General features: G+C 45.4%; 1 protein-coding gene across 1 annotated transcript in view; it reads right to left on the bottom strand.

The window, feature by feature from the left end:
* The window catches only part of esr1 (estrogen receptor 1), a 309,880-nt gene that overhangs the window by 267,997 nt on the left and 16,627 nt on the right, over nt 1–25,256 (bottom strand). The window contains exon 2 of the mRNA XM_072581368.1: nt 16,750–16,949. Coding sequence (XP_072437469.1) covers nt 16,750–16,949 — 200 coding nt within the window. The remainder of the gene's footprint in view (nt 1–16,749; nt 16,950–25,256) is intronic.

Below are 25,256 nucleotides of genomic sequence, written 5' to 3'. Positions count from 1 at the left end.
ATCAATTGACTGGTGACTCTTCTTGTTCTAATTTAAGACAGCTTTGGAGATGGTTGGCAAAAACTTCATCCCTGTAAGGATAATGTTCAGAGGAGAATAAAAATAAATCAACGAAGAGTAACCCAGAGCCATTTATCCTGAAATTTAGTTAGTAGACTTCTCATGTATTTGATTTGATGCATTCCTTTAGCTTTTAATTTTCCTGTGACCTTTGTGCAGGTAGAATTTGAAGTGACAAATTGTTTGCAGCAAGTTTTCGAAATCCATAGGATTTACGACGCAGTCAGTAAATGACAGAGTAACTACAGAAAAGAGAAAGGGGCTTTGGAGAATTACAAGGTTACAGTTACATAATGATGTATGACTTTAAATTAATTAGACTGTTTTCAAATCACTGCTTTTTAAATTTGTGTACAATAAGTCTGAAAGTACTGGGATGGTGGCCGACTGCACCTTTCCCTGTCCAAAGTTTTCCACATTCAACAATGGAATTAACCCCTTACTACAACTTGCAAGTCACAACACTGAGTGCAAAGGCACAATTTATTATTCCATTTGAGTGGCTGTTTATCAACTGTATTCTCTATAGTGACATGAGGCAACCAGAGAGTCGATGAACGCATACCCTGCAGGTTAACTCATTCCAGGCTCTCGAGATGAGCCACACGGAATTTGCTTTCTTTATATTTCCAACTGTGACCAACGCATGTGGATGCAGTGGGAAGACAGGCCACCTTAATAGTTGTCTCACCCACATGCATCACAATTCTCCCTCCAAAAGGAATAAATGCTGCTTCTTCCCCAGGCAATAGAGGACTAGTTTAAGGCAGCAGCCACAAACGGGATAGCAGTTGACATCAAGTGATGTGACTCAGTGTCAAAAAGGAGTCACTCCATGACGATCATCTCCCTGCTCTGCATATTGTGCAGTAACATTTCTGTTTACCAAGGGCTGTGTTCCACGTCCACCATTACCCATCCACACAATGTAAAGGATCTTCAAATTAATTACATTAATTGCTCAGTGAAGTACCACAGATTGCCAGGAAAAATAACTACTTCTTTGCTGTTTTGTCAGCGTCCTTGCAGAGTTGCTTTCGTGACTATGGAAGTGCTTCTTGACCAATTTCTTTTGAAGTCAGCCATGCAACAGGTTATGCGCGGCGACGTGCTTTTATTAACATAGCTCATGGTTGTATCCTGCGAGTCAACTCGGAGAAAGTGAGGTCTGCAGAAGCTGGAGATCAGAGTCGAGAGTGTGCTGCTGGAAAAGCACAACAGGTCAGGCAGCATCTGAGGAGCGGGAGGCGCAACGTTTCAGGCATAAGCCACACTCTCAACCTGTGAGTCAAGGTTGATTAAAAATAACACTGAACATAGGAACCCAGAGAGAACGATAGTCTTAGTGATGGTGTAGGACGTGTAAACATGCTTAAGTTAATTCGAAAGGTGCTCATAGAATAGAATCCCTGCAGTGTGGAAACAGGCCATTTGGCCCAATAAGTCCATACTGACCCTCCAAAGAGTAACCCACCCATACCCAGTCCCCTATCCTATTACTCTACATTTACCCCTGACCAATGCACCTAACCCACACATCCCTGAACACTATGGGACAATTTAGCATGGCCAATTCACCTAGCCTCTACAGCTTTGGACAGTGGGAGGAAACCAGAGCACCCAGAGGAAACCCACACATACACAGGGTGAAGGTGCAAACTCCATGCAGACAGTTGCCCGAGGCTGGAACCGAACCCAGGTCTCTGGCGCTGTGAGGCAACAGTACTAACCACTGAGCCACCGTGCTGCCCCTGTTGTTGTTACTCTCGATGAACAAACCATGGGTGCAGTAGAATGAAAAGCCTGGAACTTGGCCAGCTGACAAGAACTGGGTGCAGGAAATATCCCTGAGTGAAGCTGATAGATCTAAGGCACCTCTTCTATTGAGCCTTGAGCCCTGGGCATCAGACTAATGATCCACCATGGATTGCTGGTGGTAACATATTCATTGTAGACATTGTAGGGGTGACATGATGCACTTTGGAACAGGTAGAACGTAAATCCAGGTCTGCTGTCTCAGAGGCAGGGACACTATCCAACTGTACAAATTGTTAAATTTTACAAATTAAGGTTCAGTATAAACAGATGGTGCGCGCTAATTGGATGACTGCTTTATGGTATGTTATTCCAAGGTCAATCTCCATACCAACCAGGGAGTTCACCATAATTCAAGATGAGCGCATTTCTTCCAGGGACATTGTGGCAAACTGATAATGCCCCTGACTGCGGAGACCTGGGTTAAAGCCTCACCTGTTCCGAAGGACTGTTATAAAACCTCTGAACAGGTTGGACAGATATACAAGCATTAATACTTGTTAAATGGAAGGGTGGAAAATTGTATTGTGAAGCAGTGATAGAGGCACTCCATTGTGATGTCGAAAAATGCCCCCCACAAAATTAGACATGGACCAAAATTGTCAGCAGGTTTTCTCACTGTTAAATTAGGATGCTTTGGGACTGTTTCAAAGTAGGGTTCTTGTGGTGTAGTGGTAGTATCCCTTCCTCTGGACTAGGAGGCTTGGTTTCAAATCACATCTGCTTCACAGGTGTATAGTAACATTGCCGAACAGGCTGATTAGAAAATATCTATAAAGGGTCACCTTGGTTTGAGTTGGGGGTCATTACTTGAATGGGCTGTCTGGTCCTCTTTCCGCAGTAGGTGATAGCCTAGTGGTATTATTGCGACACTATTAATCCAGAGACTCAGATAATGTTCTGGGGACCTTGGTTCGAATCCTGCAATGGCAGATGCTGGAATTTGACTTCAATAAAAACCTGGAGTTAAGGCTTTAACGATGATCATGAAGTTATTGTTGATCGTCAGGGGAAAAACCTATCTGGTTCACTAATGTGATTTAGGGAAGGAAATCTGCCATCCTTACCTGGTCTGGCCTACATGTGACTCCAGACAGCAATGTGGTTGACTCTTAACTGTCGTCTAGACAATTTGGAAAGGGCAATAAATGTCTAGCTAGTGAAGGTTCTAGATTAGAGTGGTGCTGGAAAAGCACAGCAGTTCAAGCAGCATCTGAGGGGCAGGAAAATCTCTCCACCCTGCGGGCACTCTGCCTCTATTCCTCATGAAAGGCTTTTGCCCGAAACGTTAATTTTCCTGCTCCTCGGATGCTGCCTGAACTGCTGTGCTGTTCCAGCACCACTCTAATCTAGAATCTGGTTTCCAGCATCTGCAGTCCTTGATTTTACCGTTTTATCTAGCTGGTGAAGCCCACATCCTATGAATAAATAAAATAAAGCTACATTTAAACTCAGGTGTCCTTGGAGAGGGAGCACATAGTGCCCATGGGAGACATTGAAGTCCTTCTGTAATCTGTGGGCAGTCTCAATGGGTGGCTTCAGAAACAATAGTTTAATTAAATTTGATAAGTTTCCTTCAAAGTTTTGACTTTACATTGATCCTTTGGGGGGGCTATAATTAATGCCAGTAATTAGTTAATTGTTTTTCAAAAACTATAAAGAGATATTTGGTGTCAATCGTACTTCTGAGTCAAAAGCTTATGGATTCAGGACCTAACATCACAGTCTTGAGCACATGCAGTGCTGAGGGCGTGCTACACTGTTACTGGTGCTGTCATCTGGAGGAGACATCGGAATAAGGTCTCTCCTGCCCAGCCTTCCCTTCTGCAGGGGTTTATACCCTCACTCGACATGTAAAAGCTTCCTAGTTCAATCCTGGGTGGAAGCATTGCTTTAATTTCCACTTCTTTAAGGTGCTGTTAATGTGTTTTTTGCTCACTTAAATCATAAATGCCTAAATCCCCAGGACCTGATCAGGTGTACCCTAGAACTTTGTGGGACGCTAGGGAAGTGATTGCTGGGCCCCTTGCTGAGATATTTGTATCGTCGATAGCCACAGGTAAGGTGCCGGAAGACTGGAGGTTGGCTAACGTGGCTGTGGAGGGAGGGTGTGTTGGGAGTGAAGGAGGAGTTAGGCATGGTGTCCCGGAAGGAATGGTCCTTGCGGAAGGCTGACAAGGGAGGAGAGGGGAATATGCATCTGCCCAACATCAGGAGTGATCTTGTTAAATAGGAGAATAGGCTTTAAAGGCCAAACAGACTCGTCCTGCTCCTAATGCATCCACATGACAATGTGGAAAACTGGGGTCAAAAGTTGTGGCATTGGAAAAGCACAGCAGGTCAGGCAGTATCTGAGCAGCAGGAGAGTCGATGTTTCAGGCATAAGCCCTTCATCAGGAATATGGAAAAGTGCCCAGGTAAATCACATCGACAGGACAGATCAATCCAACCAATCAGTTTACTCTCAGTCAGCGACAGTGCAAATCTGGCAGCAGTAAGCTCAATGATGCTTAGTTTCTGTTCTGTCATTAATGACTCAGCTCCAGGTCTTATTACAGTCCTTGATCAACAAGTACAAAAGAAATAAGACTGAGTGCCCTTAACACCAAGATAGAATTTGACCAAATGTGGCATCAAAAATGCTTAATAAAATTGAAGTCATAGAGTTGTAGAGTCATAAATTGTCCGGCACAGAAATAGAAACTTCACTCTACTTGTCCATGCTGATCAGATATCCTAAATTAATCTAGTCCCATTTGCAGGCATTTGGCCTATTTCCCTTGAAACTCTCCCTACTCATGTATCCACCTGGATACTGGGGTAGAGACTGCACAGCAAATCTCAACTGCAGCAACTCACCTTGTTTCCAAAGGCATCTCCCGAACCCATGGTCAAAAAAGTTGAAAGACAACAGTCTCAAAGGAATATCTCCATTTGCAAGTTCTCAGTCAAGTCACCATCCTGATTTGGAAATTTATTGGCATTTCTGAATCGTTGCCGGGTTAAAACCCTATAACTCAACAATACTGTGAGAGTACATTTGCCAGAGGGACTGTGCCAGTTCAAGAAGGCAGCCTACCACCACCCTGTTGAGAAAGGAAATCAAGGATGGATAATAAATGTTGGCCTTTCCAGTAACCCCCAGATCCCAAAAGCAAGTGAGGAAAAGAACAAGTCCTGCTAACAAGCCTAACTTGCTCTTATTTAATATTTTTTTAGACAAACAATATGCCAGAATTTCTTAATTGGGTAATCAATCACGGTGGCTCAGTGGTTAGCACTGTTGCCTCACAGCGCCAGGGACCCGGGTTCGATTCCCACTTTGGGTGACTGTCTGTGTGGAGTCTGCACATTCTCCCTGTGTCTGCTCCGGTTTCCTCCCACAATCCAAAAATGTGCAGGTCAGGTGAATTTGCCAGGCTAAATTGCCCGTAGTGTTAGGTACATTAGTCAGAGGTAAATGGATCTGGGTGGGTTGCTCTTCGGAGGATCAGTGTGGACTTGTTGGGCCGAAGGGCCTGTTTCCACACTGTACGGAATCTAACCTAATCAATAGTAATCGATAAGCCATCAAAGCAGATAATAGGAAATGTAAATAATACCATGGCTAATGAGGTGGGCGGCACGATAAGGAATTGGAGAGACAAAATGATTAAGGAAGGGAATTGCAAGCTATTGGAGATGGGTGGTTGAAGGTATACCCATTAATAATGGAGACACAAATGAGGATAGTGTCCATAGTGATCTCTGAGGGTTTGGAAGGCTAGAGGGATGTTTCAGAGATATGAATGGCACAGCTATCATATGGTCTAAAAATATGGTTAAGTCTGTGCTGACCAGGTGATGAGTGAACATCATTTTTGCGTGAGTTAGAACATAAATAGGATGTAATGAAGTCAACTAGTCAAGGACTGGAATCATGATATTAATGAAATAGTTTTAGCAGCAGTGGGGCCGAGGCAGAAATGGAGTTGAGTGACATTACGGAGTGAAAGTCCATGTCTTTGAGGCGATGTCAGAGGCTCATCTCGGATCTGACAGTTCCATTTTCTGCATTAGGTAGTAACCACAGAAGGAAATAGTGTGAATGATTTTCAAACTTCATGCTGTAAGCAGTCAGGTAGCAGAGAGATTGAGAGATGTACTGGAGAGAGAGAGAGAGAGAGAGAGAGAGGTCCTTCAATTTTCAGCACCACGTCGCTGAGTGGCGTCTCCAATGGGCAGCAGGTATTGGAAGAAGAGGTGGGAGATCCATGGAAGACACTTTGGGGTAGGAGGGGAATACACAGCAAGAGTTTCCCTGGTTACAATTGGGTACGCCTTTGTTGAGCCAATCGAGAACAATTCCACCCAGTTGGATGTTGGAGGAGTGGAATTGGAAGACAATGGGTAAGTTTGCCTCTGTCATAGTCTGCAAGGAGTTTAAAAAGACTGAGGACCACTGGTGCATTTTGCTTCAGGCCATAGAAGTTGGCATATGTGACTGTGAATAAAGCTGATCCTGTGTTGAAGCAAGGAAGGGTGATCTAACTGCACTGGGGAACATCTTCACCACAAACACTACAGTGATTCACAAAGAAAGTCCACATAGTCTTTTGAGTCTTTTCACAGAGTGGTTACAGCACAAAATGAGACTATTTCACCTGTCTTATTATGGCATCTCTCTATGAAACCCACTCCCCAGCTTTTTCCCAAAGGAAGTCTTGTGGAAGTTGGTAGCAGTCCTGCCTGTGAACCAGAAGATCCAGTTCGAATCTCCCTCTGGAACTTGATGGTCATAGGGAAAGGCTTTTACATTGAAGTTCAATAGGCATGATCCAGCCATGCAAACCCTTCCAACACCCCACACTATTTTTCAAGGGGAGAAGAAGTGTTAAGATATATGAAACAGATAAATAAGTCTTAATTCCCATCGTCCAGTAATATGTTTCGCTTCAGATAATTGGTTATTTCTCTTTGAAGACCTGATTGAACCTGCCTCCACCACATTCTCAGGCAGTGCGTAGAAGATCTAAACCACTTGTTCTTAATTAAAACGAGGTTTCCTCAGGTCATCATTGTTTATTTTACCAGTTAGCATTCTGCAGTTCCCAATCCTTCTGCCAACAGGAACAGTTTTCCTTTCCCCTTTCCACTCTGTCCAGATCCCTGATCATTGTGAATATGTCTATCAAATCCAAGGAGAGCAATCTTGTCCAATCTATCCATGTAACCTAGATTCCCTCCCCAAGGGCATTGTGGGTCAACCCACAGCAGGTGGACTGCAGCTCTTCAGGAAGGCAGCTCACCACCACCTTCTCAAGGGGGCAATTAGGGACGGGCAATAAATGCTGGGCCCAGCCAGCGATGCCCACATCCCATGAAGGAATAAATAAAACATAGCTCCTCATGGCTGGAATCATTCTCATGAATGTTTTCTGCACCCTCTCTGATACCTTCAAGGAAAACAATGGATAGGCAATAAATGTTTAGATTAGATTCGATTTCCTACAGTGTGGAAACAGGCACCTCGGCCCAACAAATCCACACTGCCCCTTGAAGAATAACCCACCCAGACCCATTTCCCTCTGACTAATGCAACTAACACTATGGGCAATTTAGCATGGCCAATTCACCTGACCTGCACATCTTTGGATCGTGGGAGGAAACCAGACCACCCGGAGGCAACCCATGCAGACACAGGGAGAACATACAAACTCCACACAGACAATCACCCAAGGCTAGAATCGAACCCAGGTCCCTGGTGCTGTGAAGCGGCAGCAGTGCTAACCACTGTGCCACCCTGATGAAAATGCTCAAATCCCACAAGTGTAAAATCGAAGAGTGTGGTGCCGGAAAAGCACAGCAGGTCAGGCAGCATCAGTGGAGCAGGAGAGTCGGCGTTTCGGGCATCAGGCCTTCATCAGAAATATGAGGAGCTTCTGCCTGAAACGTCGACTCTCCTGCTCCTCGGATGCTGCCTGACCTGCTGTGCTTTTCCGGCAGCACACTCTTCGACTCTGACTCTCCAGCATCTGCAATACTCACTTTTCCCACAAGTGTAAAGCCTGCTTGAATCGGCTATCTGCTAAAACAGCACCACTTAGCTACAGAAACCTAGCTTTGGATTGAATCTGCTTCTCACCAAAGCCATATTAGTTATAGCAAAACACCATACCACCATGAACCATCTTATCCTCAGTATAACCAATTTAATGAGGATGAACTGAGTTCAAGGAAGTAACAGCCTGTGACACAATCACAAGTTTCCAACATATGGAGACTCTTTAGCGCAGGTTGCCAATGACCAAGACAGGATTTGGTATTAGTTCCCCAAGAGATCTACTCCTGGAAGATGTCCCTTTCACCAAAGCTGTCACATTTAATCAGATAAAGAGAAAGACAGGCAAGAATTGAACTCTTACCACAGAATGCACATGGCTGCAGACATTTCCAAAAATTAACAAGTACAGTGGGAGCATAAAGGGCTGATGACAGCTTTGAGGCTATTCCTATGAAATCTGCCTATAGCTTTGTTCTTTCTTTACTATGAAATAGATAAAGGACAAGGACTGTGTAATTTGTATCCTAGCAGAACTCTGGTTACAAAGTGATAAATGTGTCCATCTGTTCAGTCAGGAAAGTGTGTGAAATCAAGTCCCAATTACACTTTTTCAACCATAGTGTTCTGAATTAATAGTGTGTGTGTGTGTGAGAGACAGATACAGTAACAACAAGACAGCGTTCCTCCAGGACTGAGGGTGTTTACATGGGCAGCACAAACTACACAATCGTAGTATAAAGTGTGTAAGAAGTGCGAAACGTGCAAGTTACAGTGTAATAGAAGAATGATAAATAATAGATGATTTTCCAGCAGCAGTTTGAAGTTGTGCAAAGAATTTGAGGAGTCGGATGGCTTGGGGAAAGAAACTGTTGCACAAGTTGGCCGAATGCTCCAGTATCTGCTGCCAGATGGCAGGAGAAGAAGTGTTTGAGTAAGTGGTGTGTGGGGTCCCCCACAATGCTCTTAGCCTGTCGGATGCAGCGTGCCGTGTAAATGTCTGTAATGGAGGGGAGGGAGACACCGATGATTCTCTCAGCTGTCCTCATTATCCATAGTGGGGTCTTACAATCAGAGTGACTATTCTCTCAGCAACTGAACATCTCCACCACAACTGTCTTCATGGCTAATGTCTATCCCTCAATCGCTTTCCCCAAAAGCAGCTTTTCTGGACAGGAATGCCGTTTTTGGGGGCTTGCTTTGTGCAAATTGACGGCTGCATTCCTATAATCACAACAGCGCTCACACTTCAACGATACTTCATTCACTGAGGATGTCTTGAGATTGTGCGACACAACATACAAATGCAAGTCCTTCTTTGTTTCCTTTGGAATGAGAAGAAGACAAAGTTGCTGTGTTTTTCATCTGCTTCTCAGTCTCCCCAAAACAGGGCCCAGGGATGTGATAACATACAGGATTAGTCTGTTAGCGTTAAACATAGAAAAGTGAGTGGAAGGAGTTTGGCCACGTTCCCTTTTAATAGCACAACATGCCCTTGATTCTAGTAGTCAGTGATACAGCCTGCTATTGAGATAGAGAGAGTACACAAGGCATTGTGCCCATGAGCACTGGATAATGAATGGCCTTGTTCTACTAGTTCTCAAGCTGCCCTGTATTTTAGCAAAGCTGCTGTGTCATGGCTACACAGAACCTCTGCTCTTAAGCAGCTGCTTAATGATGCTGGGAGATCGGGCAACAGGGCAAGAAAATCGAATCAAAAGTAAAGCCAACTGTTCACTGCCTATCTTGGCTGCGATAGAATGGGATCACGAAATGCATTCTCCACATAAGGTTTGTTTACAAGGTCTCCCAAAACACCAAAAGGTAATGAAATAGCAGAGTGGCTGTGAGAGGAAATGGAATATTAATTTATGGTGACAATGCTTCGACCTCTCAGGGCAATATACGTATGTGGTTCATATAGAGATGGCTATTAGAAGATGTTGTCGGTGCTTTCTCAATCAATCACCTTTGTTACTAAATTAGAATGGGTTATGAGACTTATCCATCCATAGCTTTTTATTGAGTGTTGTTCACTGAACCGTATATTGCAAAGTTACCATTTTCTTTTTGGAAAAGGCAAGGAATGCTTAACAGTCAACAAAAGATTTTGTAAACCATTTTGTTTTATTCCAACATCTGGAGTGCGATTGCTGCTACATCCATCCAGGGAAGGTGACAGTATGCCAGGTCATTACTGTTTCATACTTTGTAGATCTTGGGAGCCAGGAAGTGAGCCATTGCCACAGAATTCCAACAATTGTTCTGTGGTAAAAGCAATTGTGCAGTCAGCCCAGGCAAGAGAGTTTGGTGACTGCAGAATGTTGATAGTGGATTCAACAATGGCAGCTTTATTGATTATGAAAGGGGATGGAACTGATACTCCTTTATTGAAGCTGGTCAATGCCTGGCTCAAATGTTACTTACTGCTTATCAGCCCAAGTCTTGCTGCAGTGGACATGGAGTACCTCAGTAACAGAGGAATCGAAAATGGAAATCACACCTTTTGTGCGCCACTGTTTAAGAAGCATGGTGACTTTCCTAACTTACTGTCAGCCAACTTCACCAAAGTCAGGTTAACTGATAACTTATTTAATTATTTGTGTGTAGAGCTTTGCATCTGCAGTGTGCTGTCTATATCTTAATGTACATCAATCTGTTCCCCTTTCATCCCTTGGCTCACTGACCACATTGGCTCTCAGTTCAGGAAAGCTATTGGTAGAACTTTCCCTTCCCTGACGCGGCAAGAGAAATGGCAAGTTTGGTGACAAAATAGGGTGAGAATGAAAACATCAGCTACTCAACATCAATCCCTCAAACCTTAAATGGTGACTGGCTTTGGGGACATTCCCAGAGTTGAGCACCATAGAATGAGAGGTGGTTGTTGGCTCAGAGCATCAGCAGTGGTGAGCAGCTGTGCTTGAATTAGCAGCGGGGGCTCAGAAACCCCCGGGGGCATGCTCTTCCACCTCGTCAGCCGGGCCACTCCCTGAGAAATGCACCCAACATGTTTGTTACATTAATGAGGTTAAAAGCCCAAAGATCACAGCAGAAAATCTGACCAGACACCACTGAACTCACTCATCATCTCATTTCAACCTCAAGTGGAAACATTCAGTGTCCAATCCCCTCTGATGTCTTTTGTTCAACACTACAGGAAATTTGGATATTTTCTAATCAACCTGTCCTGGAGCTTTACGCTTCTTCTAATTTATACATTTGCAATTTCCTTCAATTCATCACACCTTAAGCTATGAAATCCCCTCCCTAGACCTCTATGTCTCTCTCCCTCTCCGTAAAAGCTGTTCCTGAAAATCTAGCTCCTCTCCATATATCTCTTTATGTGCTTCCATGATGATTTTTGTCTTCAAATAATGCTCTTGTGCAGTGGCTCACTGCAATACAGGGGCAGCATAACTCTGTTCAAACGAATTTCCTATGAGCCAGCAGTAATCAATTCTGAAACACTTGTAGATATGAGACAGTCTTAATTGCAAACTCTTCCTCAACTGCCCATTCTGTGGCCTCCCACTCCAGCCTTGCTCAGCCCTGCTCCAGTTGGAGACTGCAACCATTGGCACTTATGCTGTTTTAATGAGGAGAAAGGTGTCGATTGTGGGAGCTTGAACTTTTTCGAAAAGAAAGTTGTGCGCCAGTCAAAAGTAAATCATTCATTACGTCTGCTAGTTTATTTTGGGACTAAAACTGGAACACACACATTTGCAATCATGTTAAAGTGTTTCAATAGGCACGCTCGATAGATACAGAGAATGAAATGTCGGGCCTTTTAATGGGATAATGTCTGCCAAGGCAGGGAGATAAAGGAAGATTAGAAAGAAAAAAAAAGGAACAGAGAATCAGATAAAGGGCCGAAGTGGGAGAACTGACTGCAGGTTTGGGGTTGGAAAGACAGGTTCTGAGAAGGATTTGGAGGTTGGGAGAGGGGTAGTGAAGGGTAAAGTATTGCCTCAGTCCCGCTTAGAGCTTTCTCGTCATTGGAAGGGGCCACCAAAAGGGAGGGTCCCAGTCAGAAGGCGGGAGGGTCCCAGTCAGAAGAGAGGGGGGGCGTGCAGTAGGGGGAGACTATGCAGGGCTGTGGGGTGGGGGGAGAGACAAGTAAAAGGATTCCACAATCAAACAAGCCAATTCAGCATACAGAGACACAGTGTAGCTGTGCGGTAGGAGGAGTGGGGGTGGGGGGGTGGGGGGGGGGGGGCGGATGATGATGCCTGAGTGTGGGGCAGAGCTGGAAGGGAAACTTTTCTTCAAGAAACGTTCCATTGCTACTCTACAAAAAAAAAGCCACAATCTTGAAACAAATAAGTTAACTTCTTTGAAGGGAGGCCGATTCATAAATCAGCACAAATTATACATAGTACAACAACAGCATTTCTGAGGCCTCTTTCAATCTCTTTGCAGTAAAGTTGCCTCATTAAGTGCCTTCATGATTCACTTTTTGCAGGCTATCCCTGGCAGGAACTCGTCCAGCACACAAACTGTTCTCTCCCACATCAAGGTCAGACAAGCTATCTCATCGCGACTAACAACACTGACTGCACTGCCATGAACAAATCAAGCTCATTACCCCTTCAGTGTTGCGTGAAGTGAATTCCAACTGTGACACAGGGTCTCCTCAACCTTCCCAGCCTCTCAAACTGATGGCATCAGTTAATCCTGAAATGTTAAAATCAACAGACATTGGCCGACCTCAGCACTGCATAAGGCTTAGTCTTTAATTGTCAGACCCTGGTCGCCCACCATGTCGAGTGACTGAGAACAGTCCTGTTTTACTGTTCAGCAGGGAACACCAGTCCCGCCAGTGTACAGCATGTTGTAGAGATTCACACAACATATCCAAACCTCTGGGAGAATTATATTGAGTAACTTCACAGGTATTGCACGGATGTAGCTGCCTGCATGGTTTAACTCTGCTTCCTGATACCTGTTTCAAAGAATAAAGAACCCCAAATCTGACACTGATCCAAATAAATCAGGTCAGATCGCAATTTCTGGCCTTGCCTCTGACTCCAGTTACGACATCTATGACCTGACTTTATTCAGCCAAGGGGACCTCACTTCCTGGAGATTCCAGAACGCAGATCAGAATCCCCTTTGCTCCATTGAAAGAGGAAAGGAATTCTCCCTGAATCCTCTTAAAAGTGACCCCAAAAGGGGGAACAGTGATCTCTTATAAAAGGAAAAAACGGGCAATCTAGTCATTGTCACATTGCTGTTTGTGGGAACTTGCAACTTGCCTGCTGTGTTTCCTACATTGCAACAGCGACTGAATTTCCAGAATATTCTTTTGTGAGGTGCAAAGAACGTTAAGACCAATTTTGTTTTCCTTCACCTCATCGTTTTATAGAAACAAGAGTGGGTTATTTCGCCCATTGAGCTGCTTTGCCATTCATTAAGATCATGGCTGATCTATCCATCAACTCAGCTCCTCCTACCTGCATTACCCCCATAACCTTTAATTCCCCTACCATGCAAAAAGCCATCCAACTGTGTCTTGAATATGTTTAATGAAGCTGCCTGTACTGCTTCCTGGGGCAGAGAATTCTATAGATTCAGTATTCTGTTGGAAAAGCAGCTGTTTTCTGTGGAAGCCTCATTGATCTAATTTCCATAAAGAAAGGCAAGTGGCTGGTCGTTACTACAGACACTTCACTGAGCTACACAGCGTTACAGGGGGAATTTTAAAAAATCAATGACCCAATTAAGACAGAATAAGGATAATTATTTAACATTATGGTTAGGATTAGGATTACCCCAAACCCAAATGCTGGTGCAGTTCATGGCCTGGGGGCACATTGAGAAAAATTATACCCGTGTTCTCAAAACACTCTTCAGTTGTGAGATGCAAATTGAATGCTCCAAAATTTACACTACAGTGTGGAAAACTGAGAAAGGAAATTAAGTCACTGTTAGAATGACCTGTCGACAGAGGAAAAAAAAAAGCTAAATTTGTTCGAATGATCAGAGGGTGATAAGCCTGTACCTGAATTCAAATAATCTGATTTGGGATATAGGAGCAGGAGGAGACCAGACAGTTCCTCAAGACCATTGTGCCACTTAGCAAGAGGAAACCTTCAGAGCTTCTTCGAGTTACGCCAAGTGAATGTCGATTCCCGAGGATGCGGGATTTCAAAACATGGGGGCATATTATTTAAGGCGAGAGGAGAAAGATTTAAAAAATACTTGAGGGGCAATTTTTCTTATACAGAGTGTGGTTTGTGTGTGGAATGAGTTTCCTGAGGAATTGGTGGATGAGGGTACAGTTGCAACTTTTAAGAGACATTTGAATAAGCAGATGAATAGGAAAGGTTTGGAGAGATAGGGGTGAGGAGCAGGTAGATGGGACAAGTTTAGTTTGGGATTATGTTCAGCATGGACCGGTTGGATCGAAGGGTCAGTTTCTGTGTTCTATGACTCTATGAAGTTTAGCTTTTATAATACTCAAAAGGTGACTTCAGCTGAGTTACTTTCACTGAATTTAACTGCTGACTATTTCGGATCACCTGAGATTATCCCTGCAGTGTGGAAGCAGGCCATTTGGCCATTTAACCCTTCCAAAGGGCATCCTAACCAGACCAACCCTGTCTCTCTAACCCTGCATTGCCCATGGCTAATCCACCTTGTCTACTGGATGCAATGTGACAACTTCCCATGGCTAATCCACCTAACCTGCACAACTTTGAACTGTGGGAGGAAACTAGAGTAGCCAAAAGAAACACATGCAGACAACATTAAAACTCCACACAGTCACCCAAGGCTGGAACTGAACCCAGGTCTTTGCCATTGTGAGGCTGCAGTGCTAACCACCGAGCCACCATGCCATCTCCCAATCAAAGCGAATTACTGCGGATGCTGGAATCTGAAACCAAAAGAGAAAACGCTGGAAAATCTCAGCAGGTCTGGCAGCATCTGTAAGGAGAGAAAAGAGCTGACGTTTTGAGTCAAAGAGTCAGCTAGACTCGAAATGTCATGCCATTAGATTACATTACATTACAGTGTGGAAACAGGCCCTTTGGCCCAACAAGTCCACACCGACCCACAACCCACCCATACCTCTACATTTACCCATTACAACGGGCAATTTAGCATGGCCAATTCACCTGACCTGCACATCTTTGGACTGTGGGAAGAAACCGGAGCACCCGGAGGAAACCCACGCAGACACGGGGAGAATGCGCAAACTCCACACAGACAGTCGCCTGAGGCGGGAACTGAACCCGGGTCTCTAGCGCTGTGAGGCAGCAGTGCTTACCACTGTGCCACAGTGCCGCCCATCTCAGGTGTTAGCTGCAATCTTGTGCCCCTCCCACCCCCACCCCACCCCCCCGCCCTCAACCCTCTGGCTGGATAGAAGTCATCATGTTGGCAGGTTATTTCTCCCAACATCCCACCTCCTTCATGATGATGTCTGTCTCTGAACTGCGATCCAGCAACAATACCAAGCCTCAGATGGGGTGACGTACTGGAGCAGTCACTGCCATTCAGTCCCAGGGGGCAGTATGATATTCCTGAAAAGAAGTGATCCCAGTTTCTCTCTCAGTCCTTCAGCCAACAGTCACCTCCACAAGACTGAGCCCATCGAATTTCACCTCTCCCTCTGATGGCTGCAACTGTTTCCAACTGGAAAGCTCACCTGCCAACTTCTCAAGTGTTCAAGAAAGAGCTTGATACGATCTGGAGGGAATGGATCAAAAGCAGGAACAGGGTACTGAGTTGCACAGCAAGCTCAAAGGGTCAAATGGTCTACTCCTGCCCCAATTTTCAATGTTTCCCAAGGCAACCAGAGATGGACAACAAATATTCACTTCTCAGTTATAGCCACAATCTGAGAGCACTTCTTTTTAAAGAAAGAGACTGGAGGCAGTGAAATGCAGTGATCTCAAAGGTTAGGAGGATGTGGACCACTGTGTTCATGAAGGCAGCACCAGACAGGCACAGATACAGAAACATCGAAAATTGGTGTAGGCCATTTGGCCCTTCAAGCCTGCCCTATCATTCAATGTGATCATGGTTGATTGTCCAACTCAATCCCCTGTCCTGCTTTGTCATCATACCTGTTGATCCCTTTGGCTGCAAGAACTACCATCAAACTCCCACTTGAAAACATCCAATGTTTTGGCCCGATAAAATGAGAATTCCAAACTGGTGTAGGAGCCAGTATAACTTGGTGAGGACAGGGGTGACAGGATAGCAGGGGTAGACATAGTTCTGGAGAGAAATTTACAGTCGATTTAACATCCCAGCGCAATTCCTGCACTTTATAAATGAGGTGTCCCCGAGGAACGTCGTGAACAGAGTGATAAAACATGGGAGCTCCACCAACAACTTCCTGTGCTACAAGTCAATTCCTGCAAAGATTGTTCAACAATTATTCTCTGCCTGTCAGGCCACACAGCCTGACTCAATGGAAAACGCATCAGCAATTCAGAAATCATCATCTTTTTCCTCACAAAATCCAGATTCTGTAAGGTTCATATCTGAAATCGATGCCTGAAAGGCAAGATCCCCCTTGTACTCATTTAAAGAAACTTAAGTCGTATCACAATTAAACATGGGGAAATCAATTTGCCAAGCACACGCCGCTGTATAACATTGTAATGAAAATAGTACTCAATGAGATTTGCTAACGGCCTATGATTATGGCTGTCGTCAAGGTGATACCTGCAATTGGCCAGTAATAGAAACACATGCTGGTTTATCCAACACAAACAAACCATCTGAAAAACCACACAGGTAAGATTGAACAAACTGGCTGACTTGCTCAATCTACTGTTACCATGACAAGTAGAGCCGAAATATTATAGCCATCGTTTTACCTTGAATGCTTCTCTTGAAAAAAGCTTTACAGCCTTCACATGACCAGACTCCATAGTGATAGCCTGAGGCATAATCACTGCACACTGCACAGTATCGGGTCTCCTTGCTGGATTCTAATGTGCCTGTGGATGGGCTGCTTTGCTCGCTGGTGCTGGAGAGGTGATCATTCACTCGCTGGCGTCTGTTGTCACTGTTAATTCTGTGGAAGGACAACAAGAGTAGAAAGGCAGGATGAGAGTGTGAGGGAGTAAAACGAGGGATGGTTTTAGATTAGATTCCCTACAGTGTGGAAACAGGCCCTTCGGCCCAACCATTCCACACTCACCCTCCGAAGAGCAACCCACCCCCCCTCTGACTAATGCACCTAACACTACGGGCAATTCAGCATAGGGAGAAAGTGAGGACGGCAGATGCTGGAGATCAGAGCTGAAAAATGTGTTGCTGGAAAAGCGCAGCAGGTCAGGCAGCATCCAAGGAGCAGGAGAGCTTATGCCCGAAACGTCAATTCTCCTGCTCCTTGGATGCTGCGCTTTTCCAGCAACACATTTTTCAGTAATTCAGCAAAGCCAATTCACCTGATCTGCAATCTTTGGACTATGAGAGGAAACTGAAGCACCCGGAGGAAACCCGCGCAGACAATGTGCAAACTCCACACAGACTGGCACCCAAGGCTGGAATCGAACCTGGGGCCCTGCTGTTGTAAGGCAGCAGTGCTAACCACTGAGCCACCATGCTGCCCCATGTGCTCCCATCTTATTTCCAACATGTTTGCTGGAATATGAATCGATCTGCGTAAGTGTTACATAGGGTCAAGACTAGCCTATTTGGTCCTTCCAGTGCGCCCCAGCATTTAATGAGATCATTGATTGGACTCTGGTCTCAACTCCACATTTCTGTCTGTACACTCTTCAGTCTATCAAATATTGATGTAACCTAGTCTTGGATAAATGAAATAATCCAGTCTCCACTTCCTCCTGCGGAAGAGAATTCTAAACTTTAACAAGCCTTTGAAAGAGAAAACAGAAGTCTTCATCTGTCTCAAAAGGATGATCTCTTATTCATAGTTATGTTCCCTTGTATTAGTCTCTCCCACAAGAGATAACATCCTCCAAGTATCCACCCTATCCAGCTCCCTCCAGATATTACATGTTTCGATAAGATCACCTCTCATTCTTCTCCAATGGGGTTTAGGCCAATGCAATCTATCCTTACAAGTTAAAAATCACACACTAGATTATAGTCCAACACGTTTATTTGGAAGCACTAGCTTTCAGAGCACTGCTCCTTCATCAAGTGATTGTCCTGATGAAGGAGCAGCGCTCCAAAAGCTAGTGTTTCCAAATAAACCTGTTGAACTATAACCTGGTGTTGTGTGATTTTTAGCTTTGTCCACCCCAGTCCAACACCAGCACCTCCAAGTCAGGGTATCCTTATAAGATAAGCTGTTCATTCCAGGAATGAGTTGAGTGGATCTTTTTCTGAACTGCTTCTAAACTATTTACATTTTTTTTAAAATAGGAAGATCAAAATTGTACACAATACTCCAGATATGGTCTGGGCAAAACCTTGCATCACTGTAGCAAAGTTTCCCCAATCTTCTATTCCATTCTCCTTGTAATAATCAACAACATCCTGTTTGTCTTCCTAATCACTTGTACCTACATACCACATGTACCAGGATACCCAAGATCCCTCAGTATTCCACCAACTAGTTCTGCAATCTCCTTCTAATGAAGTAATATTTTGCTTTTCTATTCTTTCTACTTACCAAGGTTATATCTCATCTGCCACACCTTTCCTCACTCACTTTTTCTCCCTATATCCCTTTGCAGACTTTTTCTTGACAAGTAACTTCCGATGGAGTACAACTTGGCAAAGTGTGCGCTCATGAAGAATAGAAGCATGGACTATTTTCTAAATGGGGAGAAATTTCAGAAGTCTGAAGTGCAAAGAGACTTGGGAGTTCTAGTCCAGGATTCTCTCAAGGTAAACTTGCAGGTTGAGTCAATAGTTAGGAAGGCAATTGCAATGATGGCAGTTATTTGGCGAGGACTTGAAAATAAAAGCAGGAATGTACCTCTGAGGCTCTACAAGGCTCTGGTCAGGCCACATTTGGAGGATTGTGCGCAATTTTGGGCCTCATATCTCAGGAAGGAGCCTGTTCAGAGAAGGTTCACGAAAATGATCCCAGGAATGAAAAGCTGAACATATGAGGAACTTCTGAGGAATCTGGGTTTGTACTTGATGGAGTTTAGAAGGATGAAGGAGGATGTAATTGAAACTTACAAAATAGTCAATGGCCTGGGCAGAGAGGATCTTGGGAAGATGTTTCCATTGGTAGGAGAGACTAGAACCTGAGGGCAATGCCTTAGAGTAAAGGGAAGACCTTTTAGAACGGAGCTAAGGAGAAACTTCATCAGAGAGTGGGGAATCTATAGAATTCATTGCCACAGAAGACTGTGGAGGCCAGATCATTGAGTATATTTAAGATGGAGATAGATAGATTGATTGTCAAGGAGGTCAAGGGTGACGGGGAGAAAGCGGGCAATTTGCCAACGAGAAAATATCCATTTGTCCCAAATCTCTATCTTCTGTTAATTAACAAATCCTTTATCCACATTAATATGTTGCATCCTAAACTATGTGCTCCTATTTTATGTGCTAACCTTAGATCTGGCACCTTATCAAATTTGTCTTGGAAATCTAAATGCGTTACATCTATCCTCTATCTACTGTAAATGTTACTTTGTCAAAAAAAAAACTCTAGTAGATCAATTAAACACAATAGCATGAATCTTTATGGGGGCCTGAATGTTGTAGACTGTAGTGCGATTTGTGGCAGAATCCTGTGAGAAATCTGGTGAGCTACATCTCAATATCAGGGAGCAGCTCATGGTGTCTTTTATGTATCCGGCAAATGGCAAGACGAGTTTCTCTCTACGCAGCACTGAGTTGGCGATTAAGAGGGATTGTAGATTGATTAATGGCACATCCGGCCTCATCTCCCTATCTTTCCTAACAAGCCGAACAAATTGGAGATTGAGAATTCTTCGTGTGGAAGTCAAGGTGTGTAGCTGGTGATTTCAGCTTTCCCATTGGGGGCAAATAGCCTCCATGGTGTTCAGTGCCAAGGGTTAACCCTAACCCTATCTCAGGACATAGTAAATGTGCTCCAGCTGCACACACCCCACATCTACGGACATTGGCATCTGACATTTGCCAGCCCCACCTGCCCACTTGCTTGGAGGACGTCCCAGCGACTAACATTGAAAGGCAACTTCAAGGACACTTTACACATAAGTGCAAGTGACCAGCTCATGGAGTGGACCAGGCTGCATCTCAGGGCTACTTGTCTGTTCCCTTAATGCTCACTCCCTTCTCACTGGTTTGTGCCTACATGAATGCTCACACCATCCATGCCTTGCAATGTTTGCATGTTGGCACTTCAACCAGAGCCAAAGGTTGTCAGTATTGATGTGCTCCACTGCACAGATACACCGACAGGCTGATTGTCAGCAGGGATCTGCCAGCACTGGTGACATATTGCTTTATGGCACATAGAGATGTCAATCTAACACCAACAGCATGTGCCAGTTGACTGCGTGGCAGAAACACTGCATGCTCATTGAACCAAACGGCCGGGTTAGAAAGATGGTGGGGTTTAGTCCTAGGTCCTCTCCAGGATGGTGGATTAGTGGAGGGGGTGTGTGTTGCTGTTAGCTCAAGGTCCTAGTCCTGTCAGTCATAGGGGCTTGTCCAGTCATTTGTTTTCTAGGGCACAGCATGGTCAAGGGATATGTCCAGCTGGAGTCTGGGTAATAGTCAGTCGTGTAGGGCCATCATAAGCAGTCAGAGGAGTGTGTATCATCAGACAGGTATAGCAGCCGGGAGACCTGCTTGGTCATACCTAGGGGCTACTTAGTCAAGGTCGGTTGGAATTCTTGGGGAATACAGTCCTGAGGTTTCATGCATTGATCACTGAGGAGGGTGCAAGGGCAACCAGTGCGAACAGTGGGTCTCTCACTGCCAAAAGGAGTGAGGGATTCAAGACTGGGGAGAAAAAAGCAGAGGCGTGTGTGAGGGGTAGTGATGAGGCTGGTGACGAGGGAAACTCACGGTGTACCTGGGGGTAGGCCGAATGTCACGGGAAAACATGGAAGGCTATGGGATGTAGGGCTGTCGACAGGGACCACCACCATGGCCTCCATAGGGGAAGAGTAAAGGGTCAGGGTGGGCATACTTAGGGTGTAATGCCATGGCTCATAGATCCCGCAGGGCAGTTGCAGGAAAAGCTCAACGTGGTGCCTCTCCACATTGGAAGGATGGGTAGAAACGGGCTGTTGGTGTCGTGTGTGGTAAAAGGGAACATGGAGGCAACCAGGATAATGGTAATGGTGTCTTCCCTGCCAACACTTGTCTATCTCTCAATGCTATGGCATCTTGAAATACCTTGGAAAAGTCCCAGGGATGGTTCAGTCAGTGTCACGAAAGTGAAGGATCCATATCTATTGGGCACCACAACATCAAAGAGGCAAATACACAAGGCATGTGTTTGCAAATGCCACTACATTTCATTTCCAATGATTTCATTGACCATGTGAAACGCCTGCAGAGTGAACGTGCTTAAGCTTCACATGTGGGTCCTGTGAAGTCATTTGCACTATGCCTTCGATGCTTGCAAATTGAACATCATCATCTCAGAAATGAGCTGCAATTACTTAAAACGAGCAGACTGCTGGCCAAAAGCTACCCATTTGTGAAACTTCCAAAGGGGTGGTGTGGTACAAAGGGCACCTCACTTCTGCACATCATGGAAGTGTAACTAAAGGCTCTACTGAATGGAATGAAGAAGTGAATGATTGATGTGCGTCTGGAACAGGAAGGTGCCCAGCAGAGCATTCCCTGGTGGTCACTCACTCTGGGCAGCACCTTCCCCAAGTTGGTGCACGGGCTGTGGCCAGGGCTGTGGGGGAGCAGACAAAGACGCTGCTGAAGATGCAGCTTGGAGCAGAGTAATGGTGTAGGGAATTGGGGGTGGGGGAGGGTTCCTCCAGAGTCGTCCAGACAGAACATGCCGCACCATTCTGGCATGCTGGGCTCTGCACAATCGGAGTAGGCAAAGAGTTGATGTGTTGGAAGCTGAGGAATCAGGAGAATGGGAGCAGTCTTCCTCTGAGGAGGATGAGGACACTGAGGAAAAAGAATCTCTCCTTGCACGTGACAGAGCTCAGGCGGGTTGGGTGCTACTAGCCAGACTAGACCTGAAGGATACCCGATTCCTGAGTGAAGCAGACCATCATTGACAGTAGATTCGTCCTTGGTCTTGATGTCAGCACTTGGAGGTGAACTGTAGCCTCTTCTCATTTCATGTGTGATCACTTGTGCTGTCTGTAAATAAACGCGCCTGTTTGAAATTGTCTGCTTGCTTGCCCTTGTCATGATGTTCCCCTACTGGACAGTGGCAAGCCATGCATGTTCCAGGTGGGCACTGGGCTCAGAGTACCTGTGACTTAGAGAGGGTACTTAAATGTGACGTAGCTAAGGACAGGTAAAGCATTTGGCCCTATGGTTAAAGGACAACTAGGATGAGAGAATAGGACCCTGCGTGCAAGGAAAGGTCAGTCATGCCAGCCGTGTGCCATAAGGGGTGTGGCTCTGTGGCTGCTTTGCCGTGACGATGCCAGGGAGGAACAATGCCAGATTGCCAATGATTGTCCAGGTACACAATGGGCCTTTTAAAGGTGGCAAGGTTGCAAGGGATGCTGGTCTTCTGACAGATATCTGCTGAATGGCAAGTTGTTCTGGGAAGGGCACGTGTTAAGATGGGCCAGGTGAGACGTTCACCTGAGGGGCAGGGTGGGTATTCAATGAGGGGAGTTTTGGAAGACGTAGCGAGGAAACGTGCCAGGCTTCATGGTGAAAACTCCTCCAAAACTCTTGACACAACAGGCACTTAGCCAAACCAAAATGTCAAATTCAGCCCAGAGTCTCTTTCACAAAGCTTTGTTGGCTCTATCTGATTACATTGTGATTTTCTAAGCATCCTGCCATAACGTCCATAATAATGGATTCCAGAACCTTCCCTATGACAGATGACTTATGGTTTCCTGTTTTCTGCCTCCCTTATTTCTTGAATAAAATTGTTACATTTGCTATTTTCTTATTCCCTGGGAACCTTCCAGAATCAGAGGAATTTTGGAAGATTGTAACAAGCGGATCTACGATCTGAACCATTCCTTTTTTTTTGAGACCTCAGGTTGTCAGCGATCTGAATGTGTACATTACTGTTTAATTTTGTGAGTTTTAACCCTCTGTGGTTCATTTTTTGCCCAGTTTTGAACGGACTTATCATTGCAGCCGCAAAGCACTGTGACATGCGAATGAAACAGCCTAAAATTAAATGAAAGGATAGGTAAGAATGATTACACAAATTGACAGAAGATATTATCAGTTTTCATAAAGCCAAGTACAGCGGGATTTTAGTCAGATGGGCCAATGGGCTGAGGTGTGGGAGATGATGGTTAATTTAGATAAATGTGAGATGTTGCATTTTGAAATGGCAAATCAGAGCGGGACTTATACACTTAATGGGAAGGTCCTGGAGAGTGTTCCTGAATAAAGAGACCTTGGAGTGCATGTTCACAGTTCCTTAAAAGTAGAGTCGCAGGTAGATAGGATAGTGAAGAAGGCATTTGATATGCTTTCCTTTATTCATCAGAGCATTAAGCACAGGAGTTGGGAGGTCATGATGCCGCTGTACAGGACACTGGTTAAGCCATTTTTGGAATATTGCGTGCAATTCTGGTCTCCTTCCTAACAGAAGAATTTTGTGAAACTTGAAAGGGTTCAGAAAAGATTTACAAGGGTGTTGCCAGGGTTGAAGGGTTTGAACTATAAGGAGAGGCTGAACAGGCTGGGGCTGTTTTCCCTGGAGCGTTGGAGACTGAGGGGCAGACAGTGGCAAGCCCTGTCTGTTCCAGGCAGGCACTGTGCTCAGAGTACCTGTGACTTCGATCAGGTATAAAATTGATAGGTTTATAAAATAGATAGGTTTATAAAATCATGAGGAGCGTGGATAGGGTAAATAGACAAGGTCTTTTTCCTGGGGTGGGGGAAGGTTTAGGGTGAGCGGAGGGGGAAGATATAAAAGTGACCTAAGGGGCAAAGTTTTTACATAGAGGGTGGTGTGTGTATGGAATGAGCTGCCAGAGGAAGTGGTGGAGGCTGGTGAAATTAGAGCATTTAAAAGGCATCTGGGTGGGTATATGAAATAGAAAGGGTTTAGAGGGAGGTAAAAACAATGACTGCAGATGCTGGACACCAGATTCTGGATTATTGGTGCTGGAAGAGCACAGCAGTTCAGGCAGCATCCAAGGAGCTTCAAAATCGACGTTTCAGGCAAAAGCCCTTCATCAGGAATAAAGGCAGTGAGCCTGAAGCGTGGAGAGATAAGCTAGAAGAGGGTGGGGGTGGGGAGAAAGTAGCATAGAGTACAATGGGTGAGTGGGGAGGGGATGAAGGTGATGGGTCAGGGAGGAGAGGGTGGAGTGGATAGGTGGAAAAGGAGATAGGCAGGTCGGACAAGTCTGGACAAGTCAAGGAGACAGTGCTGAGCTGGAAGTTTGGAACTAGGGTGAGGTGGGGGAACGGGAAATGAGGAAACTGTTGAAGTCCACATTGATGCCCTGGGGTTGAAGTGTTCCGAGGCGGAAGATGAGGCGTTCTTCCTCCAGGCGTCTGGTGGTGAGGGAGCGGCGGTGAAGGAGGCCCAGGACCTCCATGTCCTCGGCAGAGTGGGAGGGGGAGTTGAAATGTTGGGCCACAGGGTGGTGTGTTTGATTGGTGGGGGTGTCCCAGAGATGTTCCCTAAAGCGCTCTGCTAGGAGGTGCCCAGTCTCCCCAATGTAGAGGAGACCGCATCGGGAGCAACGGATACAATAAATGAGATTAGTGGATGTGCAGGTAAAACTTTGATGGATGTGTAAGGCCCCTGTAGGGCCTTGGATAGAGGTGAGGGAGGAGGTGTGGGCGCAGGTTTTACAGTTCCTGTGGTGGCAGGGGAAGGTGCCAGGATGGGAGGGTGGGTTGTAGGGGGGCGTGGACCTGACCAGGTAGTTACGGAGGGAACGGTCTTTGTGGAAGGCGGAAAGGGGTGGGGAGGGAAATACATTCCTGGTGGTGGGGTCTTTTTGGAGGTGGCGGAAATGTCAGCGGATGATTTGGTTTATGCGAAGGTTGGTAGGGTGGAAGGTGAGCACCAGGGGCGTTCTGTCCTTGGTACGGTTGGAGGAGTGGGGTCTGAGGGCGGAAGTGCGGGATGTGGATGAGATGCATTGGAGGGCATCTTTAACCACGTGGGAAGGGAAATTGCGGTCTCGAAAGAAGGAGGCCATCTGGTGTGTTCTGTGGTGGAACTGGTCCTCCTGGGAGCAGATACGGCGGAGGCAGAGGAATTGGGAATAGGAGATGGCATTTTTGCAAGAGGTAGGGTGGGAAGAGGTGTAAT

The sequence above is a fragment of the Chiloscyllium punctatum genome, chromosome 11 (assembly GCF_047496795.1).
Source record: "Chiloscyllium punctatum isolate Juve2018m chromosome 11, sChiPun1.3, whole genome shotgun sequence".
NCBI lineage: Eukaryota > Metazoa > Chordata > Chondrichthyes > Orectolobiformes > Hemiscylliidae > Chiloscyllium > Chiloscyllium punctatum.
The sequence above is the reverse complement of the archived record's forward strand: the minus strand, read 5'-3'. Positions and strand labels throughout refer to the sequence as shown.